Source organism: Salminus brasiliensis, chromosome 7, assembly GCF_030463535.1.
Source record: "Salminus brasiliensis chromosome 7, fSalBra1.hap2, whole genome shotgun sequence".
NCBI classification, from domain to species: Eukaryota; Metazoa; Chordata; class Actinopteri; order Characiformes; family Bryconidae; genus Salminus; species Salminus brasiliensis.
The window spans coordinates 11890188-11908423 of NC_132884.1; the positions used below are offsets into that span (position 1 = coordinate 11890188).

General features: G+C 39.8%; 1 protein-coding gene across 5 annotated transcripts in view; it reads left to right on the forward strand.

Annotated features, from left to right (window-relative positions):
* The window catches only part of rapgef4b (Rap guanine nucleotide exchange factor 4b), a 75914-nt gene that overhangs the window by 28672 nt on the left and 29006 nt on the right, over nt 1–18236 (forward strand). For 4 of the 5 annotated variants that reach the window (XR_011979942.1, XM_072683885.1, XM_072683886.1 and 1 more), the window contains exons 5-8: nt 10202–10274; nt 13646–13716; nt 14010–14116; nt 14503–14624. Coding sequence is in view for 4 of the 5 variants with exons in the window: in XM_072683885.1 (XP_072539986.1) it covers nt 10202–10274; nt 13646–13716; nt 14010–14116; nt 14503–14624 (373 nt within the window). In the remaining variant the exon portion in view is untranslated. Of the gene's footprint in view, nt 1–4646; nt 4915–10201; nt 10275–13645; nt 13717–14009; nt 14117–14502; nt 14625–18236 lie in introns of those variants that run through there. The other variant, XM_072683884.1, reaches the window with a different exon arrangement.

Here is an 18236-nt window from a genome sequence, read left to right on the forward strand (position 1 = left end):
AGTCCTCTGCTGTTCACCCTGCTGACTCATGACTGTGTTGCGAAACACAGTTCTAACAGCATTATAAAGTTCGCCGATGATACAACTGTGCTGGGTCTCATCAGCAAAGGCGACGAGTCAGTATACAGAGAGGAGGTGCAGCAGCTGACAGACTGGTGTACAGTCAACAACCTTCACTGGAATGTAGAGAAGACCAAGGAAATGGTTGTTGACTTCAGGAAAACAAGACATGACCACTCTCCGCTCAACATCAACGGCTCCTCTGTGGAGATTAAGAGCACTAAGTTCCTTGGTGTCCACTTAGCGAAAAACCTCATCTGGTCCCTGAACACCAGCTCTACAGCCAAGAAAGCCCAGCAGCGTCTCTACTTCCTCCGGAAGCTGAGAAAGGCCCGTCTCCTTCCACCCATCCTCACCCCCTTCTATAGAGGGACCATAGAGAGCATCCTAAGCAGCTGCATCACTGCCTGGTTTGGGACCTGCACAGCCTCTTACCGCAAGACCCTCCAACGCATTGTGAGGACAGCTGAGAGGATCATCGGAGTCTCTCTCCCCGTCATGGACACTTACACTGCCCGCTGCATCCGCAAAGCAACCAGCATTGTGGATGACTCCACCCACCCCTCACACAGACTGTTCTCCCTCCTGCCATCAGGACGAAGGTACCCCATCATCCGGTCCAACGTGACCAGACTCTGCAATAGCTTCTTCCCCCAAGCCATCAGACTTCTCAACTCAACTTCTGAACTGATGTCTCTTGTGTTACATGCACACTCTCTCTCTCTCTCCAACCATTTACCCCAGATAAAATGGGAAGCATTTTTGCACAAAGCATTTGCACTAATAACCTTACTACCTCACTGGACTCAATATTTATTACACACTGCATAATTCGCACACTACCCCCAATTATTTATTATTCTCTGTCTGTACTGTGTTGTTGTTGTCTGTTGTGTTGCACTTGTGTTTTGTATGCACTATGTTGCACCATGGTCCTGGAGGAACGTTATTTCGTTTCACTGTGTATTCTGTATGTAGTTGAAATGACCATAAAATCCACTTGACTTGACTTGACCCTCTTCCCATTGAGAAAAATAAAGTTGGATCCAAAATGGCCGACTTCAAAATGGCCACCATGGTCACCACCCATCTTGAAAAGTTTTCCCCCTCCCATATACTAATGTGCCACAAACAGAAAGTTAATATTACCAACCATTCCCATTTTATTTAGGTGGATCCATATAAATGGCCCATCCTGTATATTTGGACACTCAATCCAAAATTTAGAAGACACCAACAAATCTAAAAAAAAACTTAGTTCACAAAGCTTAGTTGTACAAATGTATTAAGATATTGTATTAAAAGTAAAATACAATAAAGAATAAGCTATATATATATATATATATATATATATATATATATATATATATATATATATATATATATATATATATATATATATATATATATATATGTATGTATGTGAAGGGACAGATAAACAGATAGATAGACAAACAGAATTGCAGGGGGATACAGGGATGCATGTAGAGGGACAGACAGACAGAGAGTTAGAGATAGATTATAAGTAGGCCTGTTTTACTTTGTCCCAAGGCCATAATAAAAAGATCAATGAAAAAGGCTGCACAGTGTTTCAGTCTTTCAGTGGCAGTTAAAAGATCATCTAGAAAGAGTGTAGTGGCAGAAACTGTGCTCTGCTTTTTTAAAACCAAATTGGTAGAATTACAGTACTGAATTTACACAGAGATGCTGGTCATATTCTGATTTTGATTGTCTGATGTGGGTGGTACATTTTTTACCTTAACACTCTAAAAGACAGTCATTGGTCTCTATACCCACTTCCTCTGGCGAGGACCCATGCTCGAGTCCATGCGTTTAGTAAGGAGGATATTTCATTGGTCATCCAGGGGTTAGATCTTGTATCTTCGATCTCGTATTTTAACATTTTTATAAAGGGGAAGGTTTGTTTGCCCACTGCCAAAAATGCTTTGGTAAAATAACCTAGTGCCAAGTCGACATTTGGGATTAAAGTAGCATATGTCACTGAGTGCCAGGTCATTTAAAAAGGTTGGGATAACCAGTACATATTCTCTCATCACATGCAGCACTGGGAGGGTGAAGACCGACACATGCCTTCTCCAGATCTCAAAAAATATAACTCCAAGTAAATCAAACTTCTGTGAAATTAAACTGTCCACTTAGGAAGCAACACTGATTGACAATCAATTTCACATGCTGTTGTGCAAATGGAATAGACAACAGGTGGAAATTATTGGCAATTAGCAAGACACACTCAATAAAGGAGTGGTTCTGCAGGTGGGGACCACAGACCACTTCTCAGTACCTATGCTTTCTGGCTGATGTTTTGATCACTTTTGAATGTTGGTGTTTCTTTTACACTCGTGGTAGCATGAGACAGACTCTACAACTCACACAAGTGGCACAGGTAGTGCAGCTCATCCAGGATGGCACATCAATGCGAGCTGTGGCAAGAAGGTTTGCTGTGTCTGTCAGCGTAGTGTCCAGAGGCTGGAGCCGCTACCAGGAGACAGGCCAGTACACCAGGAGACGTGAAGGAGGCCATAGGAGGGCAACAACCCTGCAGCAGGACCGCTACCTCCGCCTTTGTGCAGGAGGAACAAAAGGAGCACTGCCAGAGCCCTGCAAAATGACCTCCAGCAGGCCACAAATGTGCATGTGTCTGCACAAACGGTTAGAAACCGACTCCATGAGGATGGTATGAAGGGCCTGACGTCCACAGATGGGGGTTGTGCTCACAGCCCAACACCATGCAGGACGGTTGGCATTTGCCAGAGAACACCAGGATTGGCAAATTCGCCACTGGCGCCCTGTGCTCTTCACAGATGAAAGCAGTTTCACACTGAGCACATGTGACAGACGTGACAGAGTCTGAAGACGCCGTGGAGAGCGATCTGCTGCCTGCAACATCCTTCAACATGACCGGTTTGGCAGTGGGTCAGTAATGGTGTGGGGTGGCATTTCTTTGGAGGGCCGCACAGCCCTCCATGTGCTGGCCAGAGGAAGCCTGACTGCCATTAGGTACCAAGATGAGATCCTCAGACCCCTTTTGAGACCATATGCTGGTGCGGTTGGCCCTGGGTTCCTCCTAATGCAGGACAAAGCTAGACCTCATGTGGCTGGAGTGTGTCAGCAGTTCCTGCAAGATGAAGGCATTGAAGCTATGGACTGGCCCGCCCGTTCCCCAGACCTGAATTCGATTGAGCACATCTGGGACATCATGCCTCGCTTCATCCACCAACGTCACGTTGCACCACAGACTGTCCAGGAGTTGGCGGATGCTTTAGTCCAGGTCTGGGAGGGGATCCCTCAAGAGACCATCCGCCACCTCATCAGGAGCATGCCCAGGCTTTGTAGGGAGGTCATACAGGCACATGGAGGCCACACACAATACTGAGCCTCATTTTGACTTGTTTTAAGGACATTACATCAAAGTTGGATCAGCCTGTAGTGTTTTTCCACTTTAATTTTGTGTGTGACTCCAAATCCAGGCCTCCATTGGTTAATAAATTAAATTTTCCTTTGATGATTTTTTATGTAATTTTGTTGTCAGCACATTCAGCTTTGCACAGAACAAAGTATTCATTATTCATATGTTATGATAATATGATTATATTACACCTGAGCTGTAGAACAGTCTTATGTGGTAGTACGGTGAATAATTATAAGTAATTTTGCCCAGAGGAGGATGGGTCCCCCTTGTGAGACCTCCCAAAGTTTTTTCCTTCAGCTCTGAGGGAGTCTTTTCTTGCCGGGTGTCTTAGGTTTTTATGTTGTCTAATTCCATCACATGTAGAACTGTCTGGGGCTCAGAAAAACAGTGTTATCAGCAAATGGACATCAAAGACCAGCTAATTCAGAGTGTGAATGTCATGTAATGCACGTTAATCACGTATTTGTAGGGTATTAAAAAAATTGAACTAACACTGTACGGCAAGGATTAAAGTGTGTTTTTCTACATTCCTAAGGCTGACTGATCGAGTTGATTATTTAAGTGCGGAGAAGCAAATACGACTAGCACAGTTTTGGAGGTTCCCCGAGATACCAATATTCCTCTGGGTCCAGAGTATTCGGAGACAGGATCAGAAATCAACAGAGGTGGACGCCATCATTTCAATGAGTGATTCTGAGTCAATTCAGGAGCTCTACTGGCTCCCGAGTCTCCGAGGAACTAATGGGTTGTTATTCTGAAGAGAAAAAGTGTTGTGTTTTCTTTTTCAATGTTTGATTTTAAACAAGGTTATGGACACGACTGACTAAAGGTCAGTTTCCTCTGAACGGTACACAAGAAATGTTACATGAGATTGATAGAACTTTTGTTGGTGGGAAGTGGGAAAAGGAAACTAAAGGAAGTTAGCGAAGGCTGAGTTGGGATAGAATAAACAGGGATATATGTAAACTACGAACAGAATAATGATTTTTTTGTGTGAGTTTTCAGACTGTGCCTCCAGGTCCACACTGCCGCAGCTCTGGTAGTACACCCGCTGTTCATAGATCACCTCAGCTAGATTCTTCACCTGAACTCATCGAAGAAACAGAAGGGGGACCAGATCTGAGTTCAAAGTCACCAAGCTGAGCTGAGAACTCAAGAGATTGAGTTTGAAGCAGCGCAAAGTAAAGGCATTTGAAACAGAAGAAGATGTAATACAAACTGGTTCGTATCCGTCTCTAGCAGCATTGTCCACTCAATAACAGACATTCAAGCAAAACAAGCTTGCATCGCCTGGGAAGACAAGGATTACTCAGATATGGTGTCTCAAGGAAAACATGCAAAGAACTTGTTGGAAGATATTGTGTACTACCGGATTGGAGCTACGGCAGGGGACTCTGATGCACAAAGAGAAGGAGAGATTGAAGGTAGGAGAGAATGTTTTTGTTTTAATTGTGGGAAATCAGGCCATTTTGCTAGGGAGTGCAGATCAGGAAAGTGGCAACACAGCAGGAAACATACACGATGTCAGCAGAATAAATATTGAAGGCCAGAGCAGCAATGACCTGAGTTCAGTTACTGTCTGTAAAGATGATTTTGAAATCCAGCAAGGAACCCATTCTAAATTAGAGATTTGCTGGGAAAAAGAATTTCTTTTTTAGTCGACTCGCGTGCAACAGTTTCAGTACTTAGAGAGGGTCAGTACCCATATCCCTCAGTACTAACACAATTCTAACAGTGGGTGTTTCACAGAACATTTTTGCAATCATGTGAAGGTGAAATTGGGTAATACAATAGTAAAACACTGGTCTATAGTCTCCATGAATTTAATAGGATGTGACATTGGGAGCTTTCAATCTAAAATAGGAAAATCCCCCATTTTTACATTGCGTTTCATTTGTCTTCCCAGATGGTGGTGTTGATATGTATGAACAGTCATGGGTACAAAAAATACCAGCTGAAATAATATCACTATCTTATGTGTACTGTGAAAACCAGTTTCCAGCCACGCATGTAGTTTAAAGAACCAGGTGAACATGTGCAATTAAGGGTCAATTTGCAATTATCTGTAAATAATCTGTAAATAATATTGTTTTTCCTCAGAGATTTTTACTTCTATTATTTATATTGTGTATATATTGGTAATTTGTTTACGTTTTGCATCTGGATGTCTTGCTATCCCTTTGCTGCTGTGACACTGAATTGCCCCACTGTGGGACTAATAAAGGATTATCTTATCTTATTTTCATTGGCTAGAAAGGAGGTCAATAGATAGATATAGGGGGACATTACTTAATGCTAAAGATTAGGAAAATGAAGATGCTCAGTATTTTTCACCCAGTGTGAATACGAGGAGGATACAAATAAGTGATGATACTTCTGTTACACGGTCAATACACAAGCTGCCAAGTGACAATAACAAGACTGAGACTGAGACTAATGCTCTCAAGTGAACATGACAAGACTGGGATTGATGCTGCCAAGTGAGCATGACTGGACTGAGACAATGACTTACCATTTTTTCATGACAATTTTCAGAGCCATTTCTGGCCTTAGCATGAATATGATATTGGGTCAGTAAAGGGTGGATCTCGAGTTAAAGTGGTACAAACAAAACAGCTGATATGCAGTACTGGGCCCAATATCCACGTCAGAAGAAAGGTTATCCAAAATGATAAATTACCTTTCGGAAAAAGGGGCCATTGTTCCATTGGTATTTTGAGTCAAGGGTTTCCAATCTTAATTTCCGTATGCCCATGTAAAGCTCATTTTAAAAAACAAGAGGACGAAATATCTGCAGGGAATTCATTTGCAGATCAGGTGGTTAGAAACAGTTTAAGCAAAATGACGATGTGGATGATGACAAGGATATTTCAGACTCGACATCTGACTTATCTTCATCATTAAATGGTCAACCAGCTATTAATCCCAAGGGTTCACTTATGTTTTCCAGTACCACTTGACTGTGTTCAATAAAGACCTGCAAGATCATACATTACTATTTACATATTGACACTGGATTGACAAGGTGTGAAATCAAATGTAGTTTGAGTGAGGAGAAGTCTTTGTGGGTGCAGTGTGACTGTGAAGAGGTCACAGTTCCAGTAAGTAAGTGCAGGGTGCAGAGTGTGTTTGTGTGGGGTCGAGGTATAATGAGACATGTGGGGTAACTTAGCCTAAAAGAAGGCTCCTGATGTATAAATTAATAATTTTGTCCTTTAAAACAATGTGGGATTCCAGAAAAGATTGTCTGTGTAGAACAAGTTGTTTGTTTGACATGCTTTCTGGAGCCAGATGTGGAGAGGTTTTTCCACAGGTTTTGTCTGAAATTGTTACAGCCTTTGTGAACAATCACATTACGAATGCTAGAGTCTTTCGAAGAGGCTAAGAAGCTGCTGTATGATGATGTTTACCTTGGCTCATGAGAAGGAGTATGTGAAGAGTCTCTTGAGGTATCTGACAATAGAATTCCCAACAATCAGTATCATTTTAAATATTTTTTTTCTACTTTTTGACATAATGTGAATCTGGCAGCTGTTTTTTTTTTTTTTTTTTTTTTTTTAAATACAACAATATATAAATGAACATGTGGTGGTTTTGGTCAGGCCAGCTGCTCCTGTTATCGACTAATTTAAATTGGGTTTTGATTTAGTCAAAACTTACCATCATTGTGGTTTTGAACAGTCCCTCGATGTTGCCAGATATGAAGGCAGCATTTTATGCTTTTGGAAAATTGCAGACTTAATTTATTACACAGAATGATTGGTTTGAAAGTATGTGAATTGTTTGAGTCACATTATCTACACACTTCTTTGATTAATCCTATTGAGCGATATTGCATATTAATTTACATCAGTCAGTGAAATGTGTCCATTTTATTGTGCTAAATGTGATCAAACACATTAGGATAAACAAACACACAAAGCTGTCAGAATTGTTCAGAGTAAATACAATTTAACATCCTTATTATTTGAGACTTGCAGCTCAGTCTTTTAATAGCTTATACTTCTTGCTTTTCTGATATTTCACCTAAGTTTCTCCTTCCTCTCACTTTTGTCATCGCACAACACCATCCAAAGTTGTGGTGGTGTGTAAAGGGTGCTCAGGCATCCTGATTGGCTTACAGCAATTGCCTGGCAATGCCTAGAGTCCAGTCTCACATACAGGCACACATACACGCACACACCCACACAAACATACAATATCGTTCAAGCAGGAGTATGTAAAGGAAGAGTTTTGGTGTGTGTGCGTGTGTCTGCTTGTGAAGGTTTACCTGGAGGAGAGGATGTTTTCTGAGCTATAGTAGATGGCACTGGTGTATTCAGTGTTTGTGATTGAGAAGATTTTTTTAAGAGAATCTCTCAGGCTGTGCTTAAGAAACCTTACCTGAGTAAGTGTTTGGATATTGTTTTAGATGCTAATTGGTGTATATAATACTGTGCATTTTGATTCAGAATTATTTTGTAACTATAAGCTTATAAATAGAGTCCAGCTTGAGTAACTTTACAAATACAAACATTGTACAATTAAATATCCAGGAAATATCAGTGTCACTCTGCACTAACTTCATGTAAACTTGGGCTTCAATCAGATGGTTCTAGATCTATATAGTCAATGACTAAATTGTTAATTACAGTAAAAGGTGAGGATAGAGTAGTCTAGGGAATTAATTTTCAGACCGCAGCAGTGTAAACCTGCAGGAGCTGTTGTAAGCTGCATTTTGAAGAGCTTTTCTCTCAGATCTAGGATGAGCTCTGTGCCAGTGTAGCCTGGCAAAGACTTAAGAACAGAACCGTTCTTCCTGTGAGTGTGTTTGTGTGTGTGTGCATGTGCTTGTGCGTGTGCACATGAGTAAATTATATAATTGTTTGATTATTCAATCAATATATGAGCGTCCATCTGCAAAGAAAATTGCACTTTTAAGAAATGAGAGAATGAATCATTTGAGTTGTTCAAACATGACATGACATGATTAAATGTATTTTGGCATTTAAAATGTATTTATACTTTTTATTTGCAAGGCATTTATTAGAAACGTTGTGCAAAATGAAAATAAATCAAACAAATAAACAGAATAGATGTAAAAAACAAATTGACATTTGTCCTCTAGATCAGTGATGTCTTACGGCTGTCGTTGGGCAACACAGACTTTCAACTCCCTCCACAAATTTTCGATGGGGTTGAGGTCTGGAGAATGGCTGGCCACTCTAGGACCGTGAAATGCTTTTTACAGAGCCACTCCTTTGTTGCCCGAGCGGTGTGTTTGGGATCATTGTCATTCTGGAAGACCCAGACACGTTCCATCTTCAGTTCTCTCACTGATGGAAGAAGGTTTTGGCTTAAAATCTCACGATACATGGCCCTGTTCATTCTTCCCTTCTTCCCACAGATCAGTCGTCCAGTCCCCTTTGCAGAAATACATCCCCAAAGCATGATGTTTCCATCCCCATGCTTCACAGTAGGTATGGTGTTCTTGGGATGCAACTCAGCATTCTACTTCCTCCAAACACGACAAGTGGAGTTTTTACCAAAAAGTTCTATTTTGGTTTCATCTGACCACATGATATTCTCCCAAACCTCTTCTGGATCATCCATATGCTCTCTGGCAAACAGACGGGCCCGGACATGTACTGGCTTAAGCAGGAGAACACGCCTGGCACTGCAGGATTTGTTACTTTGGTTCCAGCTCTTTGCAGGTCATTCATCAGGTCCCTCCGTGTAGTTCTGGGATTTTATTCACCGTTCTCATGATCATTTTGACTCATTTTGAGTTGAGATTGTAGGGCCCCAGATCGAGGGAGATTATCAATGGTCTTGTATGTCTTCCATTTTCGTACAGTTGCTCTCAAAGTTGATTTATTCACACCAACCTGCTTGCCTATTGTAGATTCACTCTTCCCAGCCTGGTGCGGGTCTACAATTTTCTTCCTGGTGTCCTTCAACGGCTCTTTGGTCTTGACCATGGTTAAGTTTGGAGTGTGACTAATTGAGGCTGTGGACAGGTGTCTTTCATACAAATAACGAGGTCAAACAGGTGCCATTAATACAGGTAACGAGTGGAGGACAGAAGAGCTTCTTAAATAAGTTGTTACAGGTTTGTGAGAGCCAGAAATCTTGTTTGTTTGTAGGTGACAAAATACTTATTTTCCACCATAATTTACAAAAAAACTTCTTTAAAAATCCTACAATATGATTTCCTGGATTTGTTTCTCATTTTGTCGCTCATAGTTGAAGTGTACCCATGATGAAAATTACAGACCTCTCTCATCTTTCTACGTAGAGGAGCTTGCACAATTAGTGGCTGACTAAATAATTTTTTGCCCCACTGTATATACATAGATAAGTATGTACAAAGTGGTATGTATAAAGTACTTACTTGTTATGTTTATATTTATGCTTTTGCCTGTTTGTGTTCAGTAAAAGTGGTTTCTGAGAGTGTTTTCAAAGCTCTATATGGGAATGACCTTGAGCATGTGTGTGTATGTGCTGATGTAAGGGAAGTTCAAGGGGAGTTCTGTCCCCCTTTAGCTTTATTCATTACATCCACCCATCATAGAGACAAGGTGACACGTACACACACACAAACAGATAAGGGGAGACAAGAAGGAAAAATTTAGAATGTTCATGGATGTGGTGTTAGGCTGGGGATAATTCAATCAATATTTACTAGATGTGACTAAGTCTTACTGCAACATGTAGTTATGTGTCTTACAGAAATACAGACAGTGCATGGCAGGACTACTTGCCCCTCCTTATGGGGTGATGGAGAGTGGAGCGAGCAATGACCGTGAGTATCTCTCGTTCTCTGACACGCACAAAAATGTGATGTTTTTAAATCAATTTAAAGTGAGACACAACTGAAACATCAGAATCAATTTGAGTTAAACTTGTTTTAAAAAACCCAGTATAGCCAGCCCTCTGAATTGGACTAGCTTTTGCTCTTGGAGCTGAGAAAGCAATTTAGGATAGAACTGCCAAGGCCACAAATGTTTATTGATGGAGGGAAACCATGTTGTGCACATTTGAAGCAATCAGGCAAAAAAAAAAAAAAAAAAAAAAAAAAAACAGGAAAAACAAATTTACAAATAAACTAAGCTTTGTTTAACACACATATGTCTGATTGTGTGGATAATAAGAATCCATCTTTGTCAATAGGTCAAAATCTTAACAAGGTAAACTTGATTTTCATGAATAATGCCCCCATTGGCCAAATTGTAAGAAACTTGTCTGGTTAATAGAGATGCCAACATTAACATATTATTAACATAACAAATTGGCCAATGCTAAATCTGTCAAATGCCTGCTGATTGCCTAATGGTGTCTAGGAAAAGTGATTAATCAAGTTATCATTTTAATATCACGATCAACAGTGTTTTTATTTAGCAAAAACGCTAGGACTAGTTTGTAAAAGTAGGTTCTACATATTATTGAAATTGTATTAGAAATCTAAGTATGCAGAGTCTTACATTTCTATTGACCTTTTTGTTTTAAAAAAAAAAAGAGTTTTAAATCTAGAAAGTTTACATGAAAAAAAATGGATGGATCTAAATGCAAAACACATTATACACTATAGCCCCTTGAGGCTGATTGGGCAAAGATGTAGCAGGAAGGTGTACTTCCAGTTGACTAAGTTTTATGTTTCTATGACTTATGGTTTCTTCTGGCCAATGTCTTTTAGCAGAGAATAAAATCACTGAAGAAGAATTAGAAAAACCCAATCGATTACAATAGGGTTCTACTGTTTGCTTGAAGCCTAAAAAAACAAAGACCCGTTAGCACGTTGTGATGGAACTTTGTTGTAATTGCCTGGAACGTAAAGACCATAAGGCCCATAAACACCAACTCTTGGCATCAAGGTACAGCGGGTGTAAGAAATGTAATAATATTTAATGATATAATAATATTTAAACAAAATTATTGTTTAAATATTATTATGTTTATTGAATGGCACTATAGTGTAGCAGTAGACATTTTGATATATATATATCATATATTCTGAACTGTAATTCTTTCATTCAGAATTCCCTTTTGTCTGATTCCTTGGGTCAGTCCAAACAACTTTGCAACATGGCACATTAAGCTCTGCCCATTTGGATTTTGTTGCTAATTTGCAAAACCTAAATGCAAAATATTTACTAATATGAAAAACTACTTTTGATAACTAGATTTTTGACCAATCCTCAGATGTTGGACATTAAAATATTCACAATAGTCTGAACCTTAAAAATCTTATACAAATGTTGCCATTTGTAAACAAAATGGATACCATATGCAAATTAATCTTTATAGATCAAATCCAAATGTACTTTAAAAGCTATAACTTTTCAACACCAATTTCAGCTAAACTTTACAGGCTTGTTTAACACATGATTTTAAGGTGGCTTGTCAAGTATGGCAGATATACTTTTAAAAGAGGAAGTGGACAATGCTACATAACTGTTGTACATAACTCGGAAACCATACATCCAATCAAACTGAAATTGTGCACACAAATTTTTTGGAAGGTTCTATATTTGGTGATTTAGGCATCTATTTGACAGACTAAACATTAACCAATCCTAATTAAATGGTATATCTACGGTGCATATGAAACATCTCTACACCTCTGTTTTTTAATCAACAAAAAGCAAACCAAAAATGAATCATTTTAGATTTATTCCCACCTTCAATATGACCCATAATCTGTACAATTCCATTGAAAAACTAATGCAGCTACAGAAAAACAGCCCCAAAGCATAATGCAGCCTCCACAATTCTTTACTGTGGGTATGTGTAGAATAAGGGAATTTGTTGTGACATGCACTACACAACCAGTACTTTAATGTTGCTGTAGGCCTCTTTGCAGCCTCCCGGGCCAGTTTTCTTCTTGAAGTCTGGAAACGTATGTCACATTGACACAGAAATTTAGAAACATAAAAGCAATGACTGTATGATGTATACTGCCAAATTGAAGCCAGATCGGCCATTGGAAGGCTCTGTGGTGCTGAATTACATATAATCACAGACATTGCGTTTTTAGACCTAAATGGACAGAAGTCAGGAAGCGTAGGTCATATCAATAAAGACATTTGCAAACATAATTGACAGTATAATGATACATACTTTGCATATAATCACAGGCCTTGTGTTTTCAAACCTAAATGCAATGACATAAATTGCATGACAGGGGGTGCTACAGCAACACTGCCATATGCTGGTTCTTTAGGCTTTTTTGGACCTATTGTGCTTGGACCCTATATTTTATTTGTTATATTGTGACTAAGCAAAAGTAACTGCATACATATTTTTGTGTTTGCTTATGCATACATGCAAAAAGATGTGTGTATGTGTAAAAAACATATTATAGTGTATAGAGTGGTGTGACAGTGTTTGCCCCTTCCTGGAATCTTATTTTCTTGCATGTTTGTTGCACTTAAATGTTTCAGATCATCAAACAAATTTGAATATTACACAAAGATAACACAAGTAAAGAAAGTTTTTATTATTATGGGGGGATGAAAATCAAAACCTACATTAGTTAAGTAGGAAGAAATGAGATACAAAGTAATTGAGATCAGTTTATAAAGCCATTTCTAAAGCTTTGAGACTCCAGTGCACAACAGTGAGAGCCATTATCTACAAATGGTGAAAACATGGAACAGGGGTTAACCTTCCCAGGAGTGGATGATCCAAAACACACCAGCAAGTGCACCTCTGAACTTTAGCCTAGTCCAAGTCCTGACCTGAATCCGATTGAGATGCTGAGGCATTACCCTAAAAAGGCAGTTCATACTCAAAAACCCTCCAATGTGGCAAAATTACAATTCTGCAAAAGGTGAATGGGCCAAAATTCCTCCACAGCGCTGTAAAAGCTTCATTGCCAGTTATCGCAATCGCTTCTTTACAGTTGTTGCTGCTAAAGGTGGCCCAACCAGTTATTATGTTTAGCCACCCCAATCACTTTTTTCACGCAGGGCCATGTAGGTTTGGATTTGTTTTCTCCCTTAATAATAAAAACCTTAATTTACTTGTTATCTTTGTGTAATATTTTAATTTGTTTGGTAATCTGAAACTTTTAAGCGTGACAAACATGCAAAAAAATAAGATATAAGGAAGGGGGCAAAAACTTTTTCACATCACGGTATTATTACTATTAACCTGTGTCTTTTTCTACTGCAGGAATGCCAGACAAAGACGGTCACAGATCAGATTCAGATCCCTTGAATTTTTTGTCAAAAAATTTGAACAAGGTATTTTTACATGCATTTTTTAAATTAGTAATTTTATTAGATCATCACCTGATTCACATAAATGTAATCTAAATGTTTACATAGAGAATAAAAAGTGCCATCTGCTGAATGAAAAGCGTTTTATGTCATTAATGCCAGACAGGTGTGCATATGGGTTTGTACTTTTGTCTCACTTTCTTTCTTGTCCCCCCCACGTCTTTCTTTTTCTCTCTCTCTCGCTCTCACTCTCTCTCGCTCTCTCATGGCTCTCTCTCTATCCCTTACACAATTCTTGCCAACTTTCTCTGATTCAGGTCCCATCAGAAAAGATTTTAAGGGCAGGGAAGATCTTACGTAATGCTATTCTTGCAAGGGCCCCCCACATGATCAGAGACAGAAAATACCATTTAAAAACATACAGGTACAATTTTCAGTTAATATGATATCCAGTTAATATCCAGCCAGTTAATACATATCTATAACAAATATCAGGAAGTAATGTGTTGTAATGTAAAAACGGATGTTAATATAAAGCCAGGAGCTAATTCAGTAAAGCTAATTATAAAATGGTTCATTTTTATCTGCTTTCTCTGCTAATATTATATACAATAAATTACTCTTTTTTTTTTTTGTGACATTGTACAGATCAAGCTTGTCTCTTGATCATGGGACTAAATGTTACACAGTTGTGCTACTGGGGAACTCACCGCAGAACCACATGCATATTCTGTTAAATAATAGCAAGGCAAAAATTAGCTAAATGTATCTATGCCTTACCTTTTTTGTGTGTTTGTGTTGTGTCCACAGGCAGTGTTGTGTGGGCACTGAACTGATTGATTGGCAGCTACAGCAGAGTTCCTGTGTTCACAGTCGAGCCCATGCTGTTGGCATGTGGCAGGCATTGCTGGAGGAGGGAATTCTTAATCATGGTGAGACTGCAACTCACACATACAGTAAAGGGCAAAAGTCAGACAACCACACCTTTTGTTTATTTTTGTTGTAGTTAGAACATCCCTTAAAGTGGAAGATTTTGTAGAAACCTGTAGCGTAAGCTAGTGTGAGGAAAAAGTTCCACCCTCTACCTTTCAAAGCCACTTCCCAAAACATGCAAACGTGCACGGCTTGACAAGTCACACACACACAGAGCGAGAGAGCAAGAGAGAAGATATACACAACAAAGTTGTCAAATCACGACTACAAATACACATCACCTCCTTTGTCATTTTGTTCAAAGCCAGTGTAGACTAAAAGACACTCGCATACATTATCTTCCATTATTATCAGGAGACTCGTTTTTGGTTTCCAAAAAAAAATGTTTGATTGGTAATTTATTAATTCTACAACAAGATCATGTTGTTATGCTATACTAGTAGATCTAATTATGTCTGTACACACACACACACACATGTTCACTGAAAGTCGATTCACGCTGAGCAGAAATGATGGCTGCCAACGATGTTGAAGACCTCAAGCAGAGCGCTATGCATCAGCCACTGTTGTCACCAGAGGAGCCTTAGGTGGTGGTGTTACAGTGTAGGCAGGTGTGTCTTTCGTGAGTTTGTATGTGTGTGTGTGTGTGTGTGTGTGAGGTCACCACCTGGAGTAATGTCTCATTTGTTAAACAACCATGTCAAAAGACAGATCCTACAGTGGAAAAAACATCAGGTAATGTGGTCGGAAACATTTGTGAATAATCATGCTCATCAGTCACTTAAACGTCTGGTGTAATGAAATTATAGAAAAACAACAGTAGAGTGTGAAAATAAGAGCATTTCCACATGCACAACACGTAGGGAACTCAAGTGATTGTTCCAAAGTGATGAGCACATCAGGGTAAGAAGAGAGGCGGCTGAAGTGATGCACCCATCATGCCTAGTGCCTACCGTACAACCACTGGGTTGCTGCAATTGGTCTGTTCTAGGTTTAGCAACATTACATGCCCAAAGAATGAGGTCAGCTGACTACCTGAATATACTGAATGACAAGGTTCCTTTAATGGATTATTTACTTCACTGATGGCACAGGCATATTCCCAGATGACAATTACAGGATTCATCTGGCTCAAATTGTGAAAGAGTGGTTCATAAATGGATTGGCCAGATCGCAGATATATATATATATATAGTTGACATTTGATTTCTTGTACACAAATAAAAAAACATTAACACTTATCAATGACAATACTAGAACTAGATTAGCATTTCCTGAATGAACTACAACAGTGCTTGATATGTGGTAAGTACTTGTTGAGGCGTGTCCCAGGTGGTTGCTATAGTGTTGCTTGGTGGTTGCTATGGTGCTGCTCAGTTTCTATAGTTTCACAGATGGTTGGTGTGAGGTTGCTAGGTGGTTGTTATGGTGTTCCAGGTGCCAACTTAATTTTAGTGAAGTTCCACCTTAAAAATTAGTGTCAGTGTAAACTCAGTACTACCTTAAAAGAAGTTCCACCTTAAAAATCAGTGTCAGAGAGAGTGTGACATCACGCTGTCTTTTAAAATTCAAATCTCAACATTCCGTCAATGCATTTCTATGGGAGATTTAAAATGTTTAATTAACTATGAATGGGATAGACTCCAAAAATACATAGTGTGATTATCTACGAAACCGTTGTTTGAAACGTGTCTGTACATTAAGCGGTTCGGGCTGTATTAATCGCACAAATGTGTGAAAGAAACAAGAACTATTACTAGATTTGCATTTCCTGAAGGAACTACTACAGTGCTTGAAATGTGGCAAGTATGTCTTAAAGGGTGTGCTAGGTGGTTGTTATGGTGTCTCAGGTTGTTACTATGGAGTTGCTAGGTGGTTGCTATGGTGTCACAGGTTGTTACTAAGTTGCTAAGTAGTTGCTTAGGTATCTCAAGTGTTTGCTTAAAGTTCCACCTTAAAATTCAGTATCAGTGTGAATTCAGTTCTACCTTAGTTACCAAGTTTCACCTTGAAATCCAGTGTCAGGGACTTAAGCTCAGTTCCACCTTAAAGAATTGACTGTGTGTGCTGCTGCTGCTTAGCATTAGGCTTAGACATTGGGCTCCGTACGTGAGGTCTGTGTGATGATTGATAGTGTGACATCACGATGTCAGTTAGAATTCAAAACATTGTCAATGCATTTCTATGGGAGATTTTTTTTTTAAATCTTAAATGTATTAAAAACAATAAATTGGATCGACTCCAAAAATACCTAGCAGACCACACAGCGTGATTATCTACGAAATGGTGTATGAACCGCATCTTTACGTTAAGCGCTTCAGGCTGTATTAATCGCACAAATGTGTGGAAGAAACAAGAACTATAATAACTAGATTTGCATTTCCTGAAGGAACTACAACAGTGCTTGAAATGTGCCAAATATTTCTTAAGGGGTGTTTTGCTAGGTGGTTTCTGTGGTGACCCAGGTGGTTGCTATGGTGTTGCTGGGTGGTTGCAATGGTGTTGCTAAATGGTTGCTATGGTGTCCCAGGTGCTTGCTATGGGGTTGCTTGGTGGTTGTTTATGTATCTAAAGTGGTTTACATTTACATTTAAGGCATTTAGCAGACGCTCTTATCCAGAGCGACTTACAAATAGGCTTTGCTATTTACTTAAGAATAACCTCAGCTAGTTTGAATAGGCTAAAATTCAAGTTTAGACACTACTAAACACAAATCAATAGGATGAACACACTACTATTATATACTGCTATTCGCCCAAGTATTCTCTGAAGAGGTGGGTCTTCGGCCTGCATTTGAAGACAGAGACCGAGAAGAAAGAAGAAATACCATGAAGGGTCAAAGACCCCCGTGAGCAAGCCAACGGCGACAGTGGCAAGGAAAAACTCCCTCAGAGCTGGAGGAAGAAACCTTGGGAGGAACCAAGACTCACAAGGGGGACCCATCCTCCTCTGGCCAGACTATTTAAACATTAATGATAAAAATTACCAAAGCAGATACAACAGAAAGTTGATAGTGGTGATATTAATAGTGTCAGACAGACACGAGTCCATCTAGGTTTCAGCACGGCCACCAAACAGGCAGCAGCGGCAGGCGGGTGAGCCATGGGTGGTGGCGGGTTGGGGGGGACCCGCTGGCCGGACTGGTAGGTGGCAGCTGGTTAGACGCAGGTAGAGGGGATCTCAGCGGGCAATCTTCCAGCAGGTCGGGCTGGGTGGCCATTTACTCGAAGAAGGTAAAAAGAGAAAAGTTAGTTCTAAGAGGAATTTTATGGAGGGCAGAGAATGTTAAGAATCAGCATCTAGGTATGTCTGACGACTCCGGCAGGTCTGATTATCACAGCATAATTAAAAGGAGAGAGCCAGAAGGTAACACGGACACGGGCGCACCCTGAGAACACCAGCATCTATCTGCTCCACCGTCAACAAACCTGAGTGATCGAGAGTAAGCAGCGAGACGACAGCTCCAGCATCTCAGTGTACTACAATTCCCTGGGTCCGCGACCCCCTGGACCTGCAGCCCTTATCTAAGAAACATTAATTACCAAAAGCTAAACTAAACATATAAGTTTTCAGCTTAGATTTAAAGATTGAGACTGGAAGAGACTTATCTG